The sequence below is a fragment of the Petaurus breviceps genome, unplaced genomic scaffold (assembly GCF_028583685.1).
Source record: "Petaurus breviceps papuanus isolate PSGF00001 unplaced genomic scaffold, PetGlider_PUasm1.0 98, whole genome shotgun sequence".
Classification (NCBI taxonomy): Eukaryota; Metazoa; Chordata; class Mammalia; order Diprotodontia; family Petauridae; genus Petaurus; species Petaurus breviceps.
Genome location: NW_027187460.1, coordinates 8,859,563 through 8,877,362, shown reverse-complemented (window position 1 = coordinate 8,877,362; position 17,800 = coordinate 8,859,563). Strand labels below are relative to the sequence as shown.

Below are 17,800 nucleotides of genomic sequence, written 5' to 3'. Positions count from 1 at the left end.
CAGACTTCACGGACAAACTTCTATTCCCTAACAGTGCTGCCTCTTATAGTAAATCATGTTAAAATGCTCCTCAATTGATTGATTTACAATTGATTTTCTCTATACAACTGAACAGAAAAAGATATGAGGTGTGACAGCTAGTTATGAAGGGATGCTGGAACGGAACAGATATGTTCAGGTCTATCTTTCCTTTAAACCTGGAGGGAATGTAGCAGTTCCCTTGAATGATATGCAAAGAGAACCTCTCCAGACCTGGAAACAGTCAACTTTATGAAGCTATTTGGCTCTGACCCACTGTTTCAAAGCCTTGAGTGTGGGAATGTTCTCTCCCCAAGGAAGCTTTGGGGGGATCAAAGATGAAGTAAGTGTCTCATCTATCAGCACAGGCAAAGTACAGAGTGTTCCTCAGTGAGATGCAATGTCAGGTCCATGGAAGGGGAGCTCAGACAGAAAGGAAACAAGAAAAGAAAGCACCAATGTCAAAGTCAAGAGATAATGGCAGATTCCTGCTGAGGACTTCAAGGGAAGATGAGTGATCATTGTCTTAGATCTAAAGAATTCTTTCCTGGTGTTCACAGTACTAGGGAAAGGAGAATGCCTGTTTATACACAATGACCATAGCTGGCATATTCTAATGAAGCCAACGTTGTGACTAATAGGTTTTCCTACTTCCCACAACATATGTCTTTTAAAAGAACAGAAAGGCAGGTGACACATACATGAAAGGGAGCAGCTGATAGAAGCTTTCTGACATTTATAGATCACTGTAAGGTTTTCAAAGTGCTCTACATACCATAAATCATTTGATCTCCAGAAACTCACAGCATCTCAGTATTACAAAGACCTTAGAGGGCATCTAGTCCAACCTGAATTTTAATAAGTAGTTCCCATCTGCATCATCCTCAGCATGCAGTCATCCATCTTTCACCTGAAGACTCCCATGAACAAGGAACTCAAATAACTCCCAAGGCAGCCCATTCAACTTTGGGATGCCTCTATTCATTGGCAAGCACATTCCTTAAATAAAGCTAAATTTCCTTGTGTAACTTCTAACCAGTGGTGCTAGTTCTGCTCTCAGGAACCAAACAAACCAAGTTCATTGCTCTTGTACATGACAGACATTCTATTATTTGGAAACAACAATCGTATCCTAGCACTGAGGTAATGAAGTGCTTGAGTGCTGGGCCTAGAGCCAGGAAGAACTGAGTTCAAATTCAGCCTCAATTTACTAATTATCTGATGCTTCCCCGGCGATTAACTTAATCTCTAGTTGCTTTAGTTCCCTAAAGTATAAAATGAATATTATACAGCACCTACCTCCCAGGGTTGTGAGGAACAAATGACATATATATGCAAAGTATAGTGCCTGCAACACAGTGGGTGTATAATAAATCCTTCCTTCCTCCCTCCCTTTCTTCCTTCTTTTATCCCTCCCTCCTTCCTTCCTTCTTTCCCTTCCTTCTTCCTTCCTTCTTCCCTCACTTCTTCCTTTCTTCCCTTCCTTCCATCCTTCCTTCTTTCCTTCCTTCCATCCTTCCTTCTTTCCTTCCTTCCTGCCCTTCCTTTCCTTCCCTCCTTCCTTTTCTTCATTCCTTATTCCTTCTCTCCCTCCCTCTTTCCTCCTTCCTTCCTTCATCTCTCCCTCTTCCCTTCTCTCTTCTTTCCTCCCTCCCTCCTTTTATCCTTCCTTTGCTCCTTTCCTCTATCCTGCTTTTCTTCCATCCTTTCTTCCTTTTTTCCTTCTCCACCCTTACCCCCAGTTTGTTGGGATGCCTGCTCCCAAAGCTCCTAAACTAATGCATAATACAGTAGGGCCCTCATTTGCTTTGATATGGACATTATATCTGTACTAATGCAACCCAAGATCACAGAATCTTTTTCTGCTGTCATGTTGGATCCTCTGACTCACACAGTGCTTTTGGTCCACTAAAACCCTCAGATCTCTTTTGTGTGAATTATTGTCTTGTAATGCCTTTCCCATCCTGGACCGGTAAAGTTCATTTTAAAAAATCCAACTGTAGCATTTTACAGAGGCAGAGAGATGGCTCAGTGAATAGAACTCTTGACCTGGAGTCAGGAAGAACTAAATTAAAATCTGGCCTCAGACACTTACTAGGTGTGTGACCCTGGGTAAGTCACTTTACTTCTATTTGTTTTAATCCACTAGTGAAGGAAATGACAAATCTTTCCAGTATAGATGATGCTTAAAAAGTTTGACAGGCATAATTTCTGGGTAATTAATCACTTTATTAATAATGCTAGCATTTTACTAATAAAAGAGTCAAATGCCTAAGACTATCACAAGACAAAACTATCAAATGCCAAAGACCCTCATGGTGGCAGGCTTTTAACTTTTATGTCCTTGGAAAAGTGGGTGCTGCTGAGAGTGGCAATCAACTCTAACTGGTTAACAATTAATGAGAAAATGAATATTATAATGATATGTGGCCTCATTCTAATGAGAGTCTTCAGGGTATGTGATTTGGATCACCTAAGTCTTGGTCAAAGAGACTTATCAATATACATATCAAAAGAGGGAATCCACTTCAATCTCACACCTGTCTAACCAAACACAATGAACAGAAATTCACCAATTCTCGCAGACTAATTGTTAAGTTTTTCCCTAGTTGGGTAAATTGATTAATCCTAATGCAATAACTGGATATTAATATAAGGAAGAAATAATCATTTCTTGTATATCTTTGTCACATACAATTTGACTTTGTCAAGCAGGATAACATAGGAGATATTACCAAATGCTCTTCTGAAATCCAGATACATTATAATCTTATTTCTTTAGTCACATATACCCTGTGAGATATCCATTTTACATATCAGGAATGAACAGGGTGAACAGACCTGGTCAAGGCTACGACCCTAATCAGTGCCAGACCTGAGATTACCTAGTCAAGTATTGCTGGTTTTACTCTGAGGGTGGGGCTTCTATATCATGCAAGTATAACCTTTCACAATATGGTTCCTGTTTCCCTTTCTAGTCTTATTGTAAATGATTATTTTCTCATACTCTATATTTTGCCAAACCAGTCTGCCTGCTGTTCCTTCTACACAACATTCTGCCTCCTGACTCCAAACCTTTGTAGAAGTCATATACCATAACTAGAATGTGCTCTCTCTTCAATTTTGCCCTATAGAATCCCTGGCTAACTTCATGGACCACGAAGTCTATCCTGACTGCTCCAGTTACCAGTACCCTTCAAACAGAAATTATTTCATATCTGTTTTACATATATTATGAATTGAATTTTCAATACATATGCCCCCTGACATAAAATGTAAACTACTTCAAGGCAAGGATTATACTGTTTTCTTTTACTTTTTTTCTTTTTAAATTTCCAGTACAATGTAGAGTAATACGAAGACTGTAGTCACTTAAAGCAGATTTTATAAATTGAATTAATATGCCTCAGTAGTACCACTGACAACCTATTCTAAAATATTATGAATTTGAGTAAGTCTTGTCTCCTCCAAAGACTTCAGTTTACACTGCTGTAAAAGGTGGGGGCTATACTATCTCTAAGTTATCTTTAGACTCTAGCATTCTGGGATCCTTAATGAAGAACTGCAAATAACGAATTAGTTGATTTGTAATTAATAAGCAATGTTGACTAAATTAATTGAATTACCAGGAAATACTAAATAGCTAACAAACCTAACGACCAATATCAATGTTAAATTAACCAACTAATCTACACATCACTGAGAATGACAAAAACTAATTGATCTAATGTCTATTGATGAACAGCAGTGATTACTAATAACAAGAAGCAGAATAGTTGATGTTGGAGTCAAGGGATGAATAGAGGGGTTCTTTTAAAGTTGATTTGTTTTCCATTCAATATTCCTCATTTTAAGTAGCATAAGTTCCACTATACCCAATAATGAAATATACTACAAATTTTGGTGAGTAGCTTAATTTAGAAAATGTCCTGTAGCTCAGAAAGTTAATAATAAAAGTGCTATATTCCTTTATGGCTGGAAAAACATTCTCTTCCCAATTACCCTTTGAGGAAAATAATGAAGAAATGACTATTTCCATTTTACAGATGAGGAAAGTGAAGCTCAGGGAGGTTAGAAACATGGGCTCCCTAGAGAGAGATGAAACTTTGGGGATCACCTAGGCTAATTTGTGCCCGAGTTTCCCAAGTGACCTCCCAAACTCATGGGGAAAAAGTAGCCAAGATAGGACTCAAACCCAGGTCCTCTGATTTCAGGGCCAGGGCTCTTTCTGCTTTTCATGTTGCCTCACTGTGACTGCAAAAATGATTTTCCAGCCTTGTTTGCCAGAATCTGAGAAATAAAGACTAAGGAGAAATCAGCTTGTTCTTCATCATTAACATCAAAATGTCACCATAAGTGTGAATCATAAAAAAGAAAAGAAAACACAACTTGAATTATAGACAATTTGAAACCACCAATTCCAAACAGCATTCAGAGCCATGGAAATGTGTACAAAAAATGCTCTGAAAATTGGGTGCATAATGCATCTATCACTCAAAAGGACATCTTAATGTAGCTAGGCTGCAAAGCCAAAATTTCCTTTTGGATAAGAACCCTTATACAAGCTGTACTTGAGAGGCTGATAACTACGCATAGAAAGCTAAATGGGTAGTAAGCTACAAACACGAGACTCAGAGATCTCAGAGCTATAGCAGCTCTCAAAATATCAAGTCCACTGCCCAACGTCGAGCCTAGTAAGGTGGAATCCTAATTTTTGTGGATGAGACAGTGCATTCTCAGAGAGGATAAGTTACTTGTTCTAGGTCAAACAGGAAATCAATGGCAAAACAAGGGGAACATATTTACAGACAAAAAAGGAAGAGCACTCAGAAAAATTCAAACCTTGAAACTACTCGGCTTTTACAAAACAAAATGGACCTTTGTCCTTTCTTCTTTCTCTTAACAGTATAAGGTTTTAATTAAGATCCATCATGAGGGCTAGCCTCAAGCATAGGAAGCAATCCACTCTTTCTCCCTAAGTTCATGCATCATCTTTAGACAGCTTCAGTGTGGGAAAGATGCTGGTGCTGACTTACTGACTCCCCACTGTCATGGATCAACTGTTTTGCCTTTTCTGTTATGCTCACAATGTGAGTCAATACCAGCACTAGGTCAGAAACCATTTAGGCAGGAGGAACTGGAAGAACACAAATATTTAATGGTAAGGAAAGGTAGGCTGTCCAAAGTCTGGACAGATAATCAAGAGTCAGGTAGCATCAATAGAATCAAAATGGCAGGGCAGTAAAATATATGTGTAGAGAGAATCACAAGACTTGAAACGACATTGGAAAGAGTTGGATTATATGACCATTAAGATCCCTTCCAATTTCAAATTTCTATCAACTAATCCAACACTCTCACATTATTGACATGAAATAAGAGTCAAAGGCTTGATGTGACTTCTCCCTGGTTGCAAAATGACTTCATGGCCAAGCTAGATTATAAATCAAGATCTCTTGTCTTCTCTCCAGTATTTTTTCCTACTATACAACACTGATTCAATTCATAATAGACAAAATGATTCTAGAAAATTCTTGCTTCTACAACTCCTGTTAATCCAGGCCTGCCTAAGGAGTGTGGAAAGTCTCAGGAAATGCTGTCAAAGGATATCACTGTCACTGATATTACAATGCAATCATCATCATGGCATATTCCTTTAATATTTGCTTCCTTTAAAACCTCTAGCAGTATATAGTACAGCCCAATGCATGAGAATCTCCTTAGGGACACATATAGCAGAGGGAAACACAGTCACATAGAGAATGCTTGAGTCAGAACTTGCATTTTGGCTTTCAGGAAAAGTGATACAGAACAGGCCTTAAATTCAGCTCCCTGGATGACTGGATGGAACAGACCCCAGGACACCATAAGAAACTTGTGGATGAGACCAAGGAGTGTAGAGCTGGATGGGAAGCCCCTTTGAATGATGATCATTGGAGAAAGGAAGAATGCCATCCAACAGCTTCTTGTTTAAGCAAATCATTTTAGCCAAGTTGCTGCTGACCTTTCCATTCCTATAAAATATCTTAAGTACTGAAAATTCCCTATCAATTTTTTCTCTCTCTAGGATAAAGTCCTGGGCACCTGTTCCCAATTGCAGCTACCCAGATATTCAGATTCTCTAGAGCTGAGCTTCCCTGATCACATGGAAGTCCAACTTGGATTGCCTGCTCTCTCTTCTCTACACAGTGAGCTCTGCAGGCCAGTGCTATAGAAAGCCCTGATTAGAAAATGCTGGCCAGAAGCCTAGGCCAGCCATGATTTTCTAAACTGACCACAGGAATCCTCAAAATAAGGAGACCATCTGGCACCCAGGATGGTACTAATATGCTGCCTTCCCACTCTGACCAGCAAAGTGATTTGCTACCGTGTTTCCCTGATAATAAGACCTATCCTGAAAATAAGCCCTCCCCTTACTGTGTAAGATTCCTCTAAAATAAGCCCTCCCCCGAAAATAAGCCCTATTGAGATTGCTACTGTAGTGAAGGTGATCCCCTGCGCTACACGCTACATTACGGTACCCTATGTATGCCCCATTCCCCCTCCCCTCCGCCCCCTGGTGAAACGCACGCCACGCTCCGAGCTGCATCCAATCAGAGCTGCAGCAGTGAGCGTGTTATCCTGTTCTTCCCCAGTGATTTGCTTGCTGGCGCCATTGAGAGCAGTGCTGCGGAGGAGAGCTGAGGCAGGACAACATAAGCCGTCCCCTGAAAATAAGCCCTCTGGTGTTTTTCTTTCCAAAAAAAATAATAAGACAGTGTCTTATTATCGGGGAAACACGGTAGCTGTGGAATTCTTCATTTGACATAAGAAATAATGAGTTATTTACTTTTTCTTTTCTTTTAATAAACTCTGACAAGGAAAAAAAGTCATTGTTTTTTACTTACAGGAGGTCCTGGTAATCCATTGACTCCAGGTATGCCAGCTTCACCTTTTTTTCCCTAGACACAGAAGAAGAACAGGAATTACAAAACAGACATGGAATAAAGGACCAACATGGCTTTCGACAATCATTGATGTGATTCTTGTCTCCTCCAAGGAACATAAAACTTTTAGTCTAAACATTAGTCTTATCAAAACTATGAGGGAAAGCACCCTGCTTAGTGTACCACTGTTACTCAGACTTGTAACTAAGTCTTTTGTTTTCCTTTTTGAAAAAAAAAATACTTATTTTAAAAATTCATTTACAATATTGTCTCAAATTCTTTCCCCCTTCAAATTCTCCCCCACCTATTGTGAAGACAAGAAATGTGATATAAATTATTTATGTGAAATCATGCAAAATGCATTACCATATTAGCCATGTCATAAAAAAGAAAGAAAAAATGAAGCAAAAAAAAAAAACTTCCATCTGCATTCAGACTGAATCAGTTGTTTCTCTGGATATAGAGACCATTTTTTCATCATACGTCCTCCAGAACTATCTTGGATTATCTGACTGATCAGAGTATCTAAGTCTTTCATACATGATTATATGCACTGTTACTGTATACAATGTTCTGGTTCTCCTCACTTCATTTTGCATCATTTCACATAAGTCTTCCTGGCTTTTTTCTGAAACCATCCTACTCATCATTTCTATATTTATCTATATCTATTTCTATATCTATTATTGCTATAGCACAATAATATTCCATCACAATCATATACCACAACTTGTTCAGCTATACCCCAATTGATGGACATTCCCTCATTTTTTCAATTCTGTGCCAACTCCCCAAAAAGATACTATAAATATTTTTGTACATATAGATTTTTTTCCCTTTTCCTTCTATCTCTTTGGGATACAGACCTAGTAATGGTGTTGTAGGGTCAAAGGGTACGCACAACTTTATAGCCCTCTGGGCACAGTTCCAAATTGCTTTCCAAAATTGTGGAATCAGTTCATTACTCTAGCAACAGTGCATTAATATCCCATTTTTTCCCACATCCCCTCTAACAACTGCCATTTCCTTTTCTATCATATTAGATTTAATAGGTATGAAGTGATATCTCAGAGCTGATTTATAATTTTCGTTTCTCTAATCAATAGTGATTGAGAGCATTTTTATATGACTATAGATAGCTTTAGGGCAGGTAGGTGGTGAATAGATAGAGTGCCAAACCTGGAGTCAGGAAGACTCATCTTTGTGAGTTCAAATGTGGCCTCAAGACACTTACTAGCTGTATGACTCTGGACAAGGCACTTAATCCTGCTCGCCTCACTTGCTCCTCTGTAAAATGAGCTAGAGGAGGAAATAACAAACCACTCCAGTATCTTTGCCAAGAAAATCCCAAATGGGATCACAAAAAGTAAGACATGAGTGAAATGACTGAGTGACAACAACAAAATAAATACCTTTGATTTCTTCTTCTTAAAACTGCCTGTTCATATCCTTTAACCATTTAAAAATTGCAGAATGATTCATATTCATATAAATTTGATTCAGTTTTCTACATATTTGAGAAGTGAGGCCTTTATCAGAGAAACTTGTCATAATGGATTTTGTTTCCTCTTTCCTGCTTTCCTTATAATTTTGGCTATACTGATTTTGATTTGCAAAACTTTTTAATTTAATGTAATCAAAATTATTCATTTTATATCCTATGATATATCTCCTGTTTGGTCATAAATTCTTCCCTTACACATAGATCTGACTGGTAAAATTTGCCATACTCCCCTAATTTGCTTAAGATACCACACTTTATGTCTAAATCATGTATTCATTTTGACGTTATCTTGGATATGGTGTGAGATGATGTTCCATGCCTAGTTTGTGTCAAATTGCTTTCTAGTTTTCCCAGGATTTTTTTCAAAATAATGATTTCCTGTCCAAAATCTTAGATTGCCAAATTCATCACACATTAGATTATGATGGTCATTTACTACTGTGAAACTATTCCACTGATCCTCCATACTCTCTCAGTCACTACCAGATTGTTTTGAAGATTACTGCTTTGTAATAGAGTTTGAAATCTTGCATTGCTAGGTCACTCTCTTTTGACTTTTTTTCATATTCTGGACATGACATTTTTTCTTCCAGATGAATTGTTATTTTTTTCTAGCTCTATAAAATAATTTTGGTAGTTTGCTATGGCACTGAATAAGCAAATAAATTTAGGTAAAATTGTCATTATATTTCCTCAGTCTATCAATGAACAATTAATACTTCTTCAATAGTTTAGCTCTGTCTTTATTTGCATGAAAAATGTTTTGAAATTGTGTTCATATCGTTCCTGGGTTTGTTTCAGCATGTAAACTCCAAATATTTTATATTGTCTGCAGTTATTTTTTTTTATCCCTCTTACTTAAAAACGGATTTGAGTTTATTTTTCTCAATTACACAAAAAACAATTTTAACATTTATGTTTTATAATTTGAGTTACAAATTCCCTTCTTCCTCCTTGAGAAGGTGAGCACTTTGACATAGATTATACCTGTGCATAGAACACATATTTCCACATTAGCCATGTTGCAAAAGTGACCAAAAAGAAAAAAAAAACTGAGAAAAGTAAAGAAAGAAAAAAAAGGTATGCTTGGACCTGTATTCAAATTGCATCAGTTCTTTCTCTGGAGGTGGGTAGCATTTTTTATCATAAAGTCTTTTGGAATTGTCTTATATCACTGCATTGCTGAGAATAACTTAGTCATTTACAGTTGATTATTGTACAATATTGTTGTTAGTGTGTGCAATGATCTCCTGACTCTGCTTACTTCACTTTGTATCAGTTTATATATCTTTCTAGGTTTTTTTCTGATACCATCTATTTTCAGTCATTTTAAATGGAATTTTTCTTTCTATCGCTTCATTCTGGATTTTTTTGTTAATATATAGAAATTCTGATGATTTATGTGGGTTTATTTTATATCCGCAACTTTGCAAAAGCTATTCATTGTTTCCACTAGCTTGATAGTTGATTCTCTAGGTTTCTCTAAGTATACCATTATATCATCTGCAAAGAGTGATAGTTTTGTTTCCTTGTTGCCTGTTCTAACTCCTTCAATTTCTTTTTCTTGTTTTATTACTATAACTAGAATTTATAATACAATATTGAATGATAGTGGTGACAAGGAGCATCCTTGCTTTGCTCCTGATGTTACTTAGAAGGCTTCTAACTTATCCCCATTACAAAAAATGATATGTATAGAATGATTTTACAAATATATGTATATGTATATATATATATATACATATACACACACACATACACATATAAACACACACTTATGTCTTATGATAGAAATTGCTAGGGCAAGGAGAGGAAAAAAAGGGGAAGAAACCAAAGTTACATGAGAGCTTTAATATTTAAAAGGAATAGTAAGCCGTATATAGTAGATTTGCAGTTTCGTGTACAATCATCATTTTTTTCTATTCTGCTATATTACAGGAATATTTGTTTTATTCCCTAAGTTCAGAATAAAATAGATAAAAAGAAAAAAAAAACCAATGCTTGCTGATGGTTATTGTTGTCCTTAGTCACTTAGTCATGTCCAACTCTTTGTGACCCCATGGTCCACAGCACTCCAGGTCCTTCCATCTTCCATATTTTCTCAAAGTCTGTTCAAGCTCATGTTCATTGTTTTAACCTTATTGTACATTGCTTTCATCCATATACCCTACAGTCTAGTCAACCTGTCCTTCTTCCCATTCCTCACACATTATACTCCATTTTCCAAATCTGTGCCTTTGCATTCACTATCTCCAATTCCTGGACTGTACTCCCTCCTCTTTTATCTCCTGAAATGTCTGATTTCCTTAGTGATAGAGGTATCAAACACACAGCCCACAGCACTCCTAAATTTGGCTGCCAAATTAATCTGACCAGATTAAAAAGAATAGGAAATATATAACAAAAGAAATAAAAGTACAATGGAAAATAGATAATGCTAATATGTGGTTTCTAAGACAAATATGGGGGTATGGGGATTTTTATGTACAGCTTAGTGGCCCATTTTGATTTGAGTTAGAGTCTAATGCTTTAAGATATGCTTCAAGCACTGCCCTTTCTAGAAGGCTTTTCCTAGTTGCCCGATTACTAATCCCTTTACCCTCTTCAGGCTATATTGCATCTGTTTTGCATGAGTTTTCTATATATCTAGCTAAGTGAATATTGACTCACCTGTCAGAATGTAAGCTCCTTGAAGGCAGAGGATATTTACTTTTTGTCTTTCTACCCCTGGTTCCCTGCCCAGTGCCTGACACATAATAAAAACTTAATAATGCTCATTGATTGAGTGATAATATAAAGAGTCCTTGACTGGGTATAAAAGTCTTAGATTATAAGTCTGACTAATTTGCTGTGTAAGCCTCAATACTTTGAATATGTAGGGTACATGCTTCATAATTTGCCTTTTAGAGTTATAACTGGTCATTATATTGTATTGATTAGAATTTTTAAAACTTTGAAAGTTGTTTTATTTTACAAAACAGTAGTCATTTTACAAATTATTATCCTGATTTTGCTCATCTCACTCTTCATCACTTTATATGAATCTTCTTAAGTTTCTTAGAATCTATCCCTTTTGTTATATCTTACAGGATGAAAATATTCTCTTACATTTATAAGCCATAAGTTGTTTAGTCTCTATTGTCTTCTAATGTTAGTGATGAAGAACTAGCTCTTTTCTGAAGCAGCTCATTTTAGATACTTCAGTTTTTTTCTTTAAATCAAACTTAAATTTGCGTCATTGCATCTTCCACCCATTGCTGCTAGTTCTGCTCTCCCAAGTCTAAATTAGTCTCCCAGGTGACAGCTTTGAAAAGATTTGAAGTAAGCTTTTATGTTACCTCTAATTCTTCTCTTCTCCAGGATTGAACATTCTTAGTTCCTTCAATCAGTACTTACATGGCATAAGCTCAAAGCACTTTACTATACTGTTAGGATTATTGACCTTTGGATATTCTATAGTTTAAGAACAACTTTCTTAAGATTCAGTGCTCAGAAATGACTTCAACTTTCCAGATGTTACCTGACTCCATCAAAGTATGGAATGAATACCACTTCCTTATTCTTGGAATCTACAATAATCCAACCCCTCAGTTTTACTGCTAATAAAACCTAGACCTCTAGAGATGAAATGACTTTTCCAAGACTTCAGAGTAAAATGACAGACCTGGAACTCAGACACAGGGAGGACGTGTGGTTTAATTTGTAGAGGGAATTCCCAGTGAGGAATCTCCCTATGCCAATGCACATGGGTAGCACTTTGTCACTTATAATGTTTGGAATTTATTTGCCTGGGACACTGAGAAATAATGTGACTTGTCCAAGATCACACCATCAACATATTAGAGGTAGAACTGAACCCAGGTCTATCTGACTCCAAGGACAGTTCACTATCTACTGCATACTATTCATCACCTTCTATTATTTTATGCTGCTACAATACATTTATTTTTAAAGAAAAAGAATTTTCTGTCTTGTGGCCCTTTTCACTTTTCTCTCTTAGCATTTCACTTGATAATTAAATCAGCTTACATATTTTCAATTACTGTCTCTATATTGATGATTCTCAGCTCTACTTATCCACTCCTAACCTCTCCCCTAAATTCCAGATTTCCATCTCCAACTATTAGACATTTTGAATTTGATGTCCCATAGAATGACGGAACTGGATTCAGTAATACCTGAGTTTAAATGCTTCCTCAGACACTGTTAGCTGTGTTACCCTGGTGAAGTAACTTCCTTTATCTTTGTCTCAGTTTCCCTATCTGTAAAATAAAGATAACAATAGCACCTAAGTCAGAATTGCTAAGAGGATCAAGTGAGATAGCATATATACACACACACACATACATACACACACACATACACACATAGTATTTTATGTTATCTCTATATAGTTATATATAGAAATATATTTGATATATATACATATTAAAATATTATACTTGCATATATTTCATGTGCATATATTTTCCTTTGCATACATAGCTATTGTTTCTCAGAAGAAAATATCCCTTTCTGGAACTCAAAAATTAAAAACAAATGTTTAAAAAATTGTTTTTTACCTGCAAATGGGGAATAAAATATACAGGCATAGGAGTATAGAAATCCATCTTGCCCTACTAGAAAGTTAGGGGGCTGATGGGGGAAGATATAAGAGAGAACAGATTGGGGGAAGGAGTATTCAGTAGGCTTGCTATTTTGGGGTTGGTGTAGGGGAGAGATGGGGAGAAAAATGTAACTCAAAATCTTGTGGGAATGAATGTTGAAAAATAAAAAATAAATAAATTAAAAACTTAAAAAAATAAAATAACATGACCAAAATGCATCATAAGCTATAAAGTGCTATATACAAACTTTTAAAATTAGTGAACAAGACAACACACACATACATACATATGTACATACAAACACATATATACACATATATGCTAAGAAACCAAATTGCTCTGGTCCATATTAAGGGATAGCAAATGCAGGAAATTTTGGTACAGGGAATCAAAACATTACCATATGCCAAGTGATCTAATGATAATCTAGACGCAGAAGACATCCTTGACTACATCAGGAATTGTACCCTTAAGCACTGTCCAACAAGCTATGACACTCTCCATAAAATAGCAGTGTCAGCTTGCACAAAGACCCATAAAAAGAATATGGGTTTCTTGACTATAACCTTATGATTTAGCAGGTTTTTATTGATTCCTCTTTGTTGAGGGTATACATTTATTTTAAGGCAATAACAGGCAAGACTATTGCTCTCTGGTTACAAGCCACATATACAATCAAGCAAACTTTGGTTGAACTAGAGGAGTATGTGCATATTTATTTCCTCAAAAGTGACTAAATGGCATAGAAGTTATATACTTTGCATACATGATATATAGACTATAATCATGAAGGATTGCACTCTCACCATTATCAGTGAGGCCCTACTATAAGTCCAGCCCCAAACCAAATTAACATTTTGAAGACCAGGCAGAAGGAATAAGGCATGTCCCCATGTCCCTTCAAGAACTCACAAATCTTGTTGGGGGTAGACAAGTTGGGGAGACAATTTATGAAATAATAGAGGTCTAAGAGTACAGTTGAAGAGTTTAAGACTTGAATCACAAGACCTTAGCTTCTCAAGCCACAATGATTTTCATTTTTAAAGTTTTTCTTTGACAATATATGGGTGCTCATAAGAATTAGAGCTGGGAAGAGCTTTAGAAAACATCTAGTTCCATCTTCTTGTTTTGCAGAGGAAAATATTGAAATTCAAGGGGTTGAATTTTAACACTGTTAGGGATTGTTGTGGATTGTAGAGTTGGCTGCTAATTACTCGTTCCTTTCTGTTCCCTCCCACCTGTTGAATTGGTTCAGTTGAACCCTGGGTCTCTTCTTCCTCCTCCCTAGGTGTTAATTTAGGGCAGATGTGTCAAATACAAGGTGGGTTGCATTGCAACACTGGAACCAGATAAAAATGTAATTGGGAAATATTTAGCAAACTTTATAAAAATACAATAGAATATAGATAATATTATTATGTTTTTTCTAAGTTAATATGTAGTCCTCGGAGTCCTTATATATAGTTCAGTTAGACACAAGTTTAGGGCGAGATTTTTTCCCAGGTCATCACCTTTTCCTCCCTTGTGCTATCAATTACATAAAACACTCCTCTCCATTCTAGAGTATGGGTGGAGTTTTCTGTAAAAACATGAATGCTATGTCAATAATATCTAACAAGAACAATTAAAAAATAGTTTCTCATCTATAAAATGAGTTGGGGAAGGAAATAGCAAACCACTCCAGATATTAGATACCTTGTTTTTTTCTTCTACTTTTTCAACATTTGATTTTGTTCTCATATTTCTTGTTGTCTCAAAGGGTCAATGATTTGTTTGACCTGTTGTATTTTTTCAGGAAATCCACAATTTTGGCAAGGTTTGCTGCTTTATCTTATAAGCTATTCATTCCCCTTATAATTATTTCTTTACTTAAGAGGTCAATCTAAGTATAGTCAATCCCTGAAAAAGAATAATTTCACAAAATATCCCCCAAAGCAGTCATCTAGCCTTTGCTTAATGACCTCTAGTGAGAGGTAACCCCACTACCTCAGGAGGCAACACATTCTGCTCTTGGATGGATTTAATTTTTAGGAATATTTTCCTTAGTCTCACATAAAAATGGATGATCTCATCAATGTGGATATTCCTTCAAGAGATGCAGATCTCAATCTATCTGTGCCTGCCCTTGCCATAATTTCACATAAATTGGCCATAGGGTGCTTAACATACATGGTGGAGGCCTTCCTCAAATTGTATGGAAATTAAGAAGATAATAGCAAAGTACAAGGGTTTTATTTTCACCATGTGACTAGACTGTATTATTTTTTGCTCAATTATTGCTAACATCCTCAATACTGTTTCTTCTTTTAATGTCTTTCTGGAAGTAGATATTATGTTTCATCATGGGTGCTTTGGAATTGTGATGGGTCATTGTGCTGATCAGAGTTACTAAGTCTTTCAATGTTGATTATCCTTACGATATTGCTGTTATTATATAAATTATTATCCTGGGTTTGCTGACTTCACTTTGTGTCCCTTCACAGAGGTCTTCCTTACAGCAAAATAACATTCTGTCACAAACATATGCCACAGCCTTTTCATCCATTCTCAAATTGATGGGTATTATCTTCAGTTTCCAATTTTTACCACCACAACAACACTTGCTTTACGGTGGGTCCTTTTTCTTTTTGTTTGATCTCCTTGTGATATAGCCCTGGTGACAACATTGCTGGGTCAAAGGATTTCCACAATTTAATAGACTTTTTGGTATAGTTCCAAAGTGCTTTCCTGAATAAACTAGATCATTCTCAGGATATCAGTTTGCCTGTTTTCCCACATACCCTCCAGTATTTGTCATTTCCACTGCTTGTCACCTTAACCAATTTGATGAGTATGAAGTGGTACCTCAGAGTTGTTTTAATTTGCATTTTCCTAATTATTAGTGATTTTAAGTTTTTTTTTTTTTTAAATAAGGCTATTGGTAACTTGGATTTCTTTCTCTGAAAAAAAATCAGTTCATATCCTCTGATCATTTATCAATTGGGAAATGACTCTTATTCTCAACAAACAAATCCTTGCATCCCTAGCAGGTGGTCCTCTAGCTGCTTCTTTCCCATGGTCTGCAAAAGCAAAATCACTACCTCCATGGGCAACTTATTCATTCTTAAGTTTCCATTTTAAGAATTTTTTTTATGTTACATCAATAGATCTCATTGGTCTACTAGAGTTCTTCCCTTTGAAGCTACATGTAATGAATATCCTTTTTTGTGGGATAACCATTTATATTTAAATAAAACAATCCCACCCTCTAGCTCCTATGCTTACCTCCATACATATTTTCTTTTCTAGGTCACCAGTCATTTACCTGGTCTATAAATTGCATTATTTCAAATTCTTTCCCTACCCTTTCCTGGATGTTTATTTAGATTTTAACTTATATGAGGTCACTTTAATTCAATACAATTCAATTATTATTTATCAAATATCTGTTTTGTTCAAGGTAGTTTTACAAACAAAATTGGTCTGATAAACTGAGCCAAGGTGACTTGTAGAAGTCAATCATATCTTTCACTCTATAGCTTGTCAAAAGTTTAATCCCCCTCCTAGGTTCTGACTAATTAAAGAGGTGAGATTGATAAGGAAAAAGATAATGGAGGCACCTTCTCTTCCCTTCCTAGGTGAGTATAACAGATGACTCCACTTATCTTCCTGTACAGTTCAGGCCCTTCCTGAGATATTAATAAGAAAGATGAAGTATCTTGCCTCAAGGTCAATCGAACAGTTGAGAGAATATACTCCAATTTGGAAGCCAGCCAACAACTTAACATTACGAAGACCATCTCAGTCTTTGGTGAAGATTTCAATGAACACACCAGACACTGAAATGACCCACAATAGAAGGTAAGGGGGAGGTGCACTGCATTTGGTTAGAGAAAGATGATTAAAATTAAAATGCCAATGGGGAAAGGAATGAAGAGATTAATTTTGTGAGAAGTATCAGAAGTATCCAGTGGGATTTCAATGAATCCCACATTTCAAGAAGTCCTGGCAATTTTACATAACATTTTTACTATCATTCTGGAAGGAAAGGTCTATAATAGCTATAAAGCAATTTGCAAAAGGTTCCAAGTTAGAAGATAATTCCATTTCAGGAGAATGATAGCCATGTGTCTGAATATATCAGAAATTAAAGCTGGCAGAAATAACCAACGGTGATTTACATTGAAGAAAGGAATGGTAATATATACAGGAAATAAATTTTAAATGTATTTTATTTTATTATTGTTTATTTTTAGTTTACAACATTCACTTCCACAAGATTTTGAGTTACAAAATTTCTCTCCATCTTTCCCCTACCCATCACAAAACAGTGATCCCACTGAATACCCTCTTCCCCAATCTGCTCTCTCCTATATTCTCCCCCAATCTGCTCTCTCCTATATTCTCCCCCAATCTGCTCTCTCCTATATTCTCCCCCAAACCCCCTCCAATTTTCCAGTAGGGCAAGATGGATCTCCATACCCCAGTGCCTATATATCTTATTTCCCAGTTGTATGTAAAATAATAACAATAATTTTTTTAAAACATTGCATTTTAAAACTTTGAATTCCAGATTCTTTTCCATCGTCCCTCATCTCCCACCCTTACTGGGAAGATAAGAAATTCAATATAGGTTGTACATGGGTAGTCACACAAAACATTTCCATAATGGATATATTGTGGAAGACTGACAACATTTCCCTCCATCCTATCTTGTCCCCCACTTGTTCTATTTTCTACTTTGACCCTGTCCCTTTTCAAAAGTG

General features: G+C 36.2%; 1 protein-coding gene across 1 annotated transcript in view; it reads right to left on the bottom strand.

The window, feature by feature from the left end:
* The window catches only part of COL22A1 (collagen type XXII alpha 1 chain), a 630,085-nt gene that overhangs the window by 229,506 nt on the left and 382,779 nt on the right, over positions 1–17,800 (bottom strand). The window contains exon 24 of the mRNA XM_069081305.1: positions 6,906–6,959. Coding sequence (XP_068937406.1) covers positions 6,906–6,959 — 54 coding nt within the window. The remainder of the gene's footprint in view (positions 1–6,905; positions 6,960–17,800) is intronic.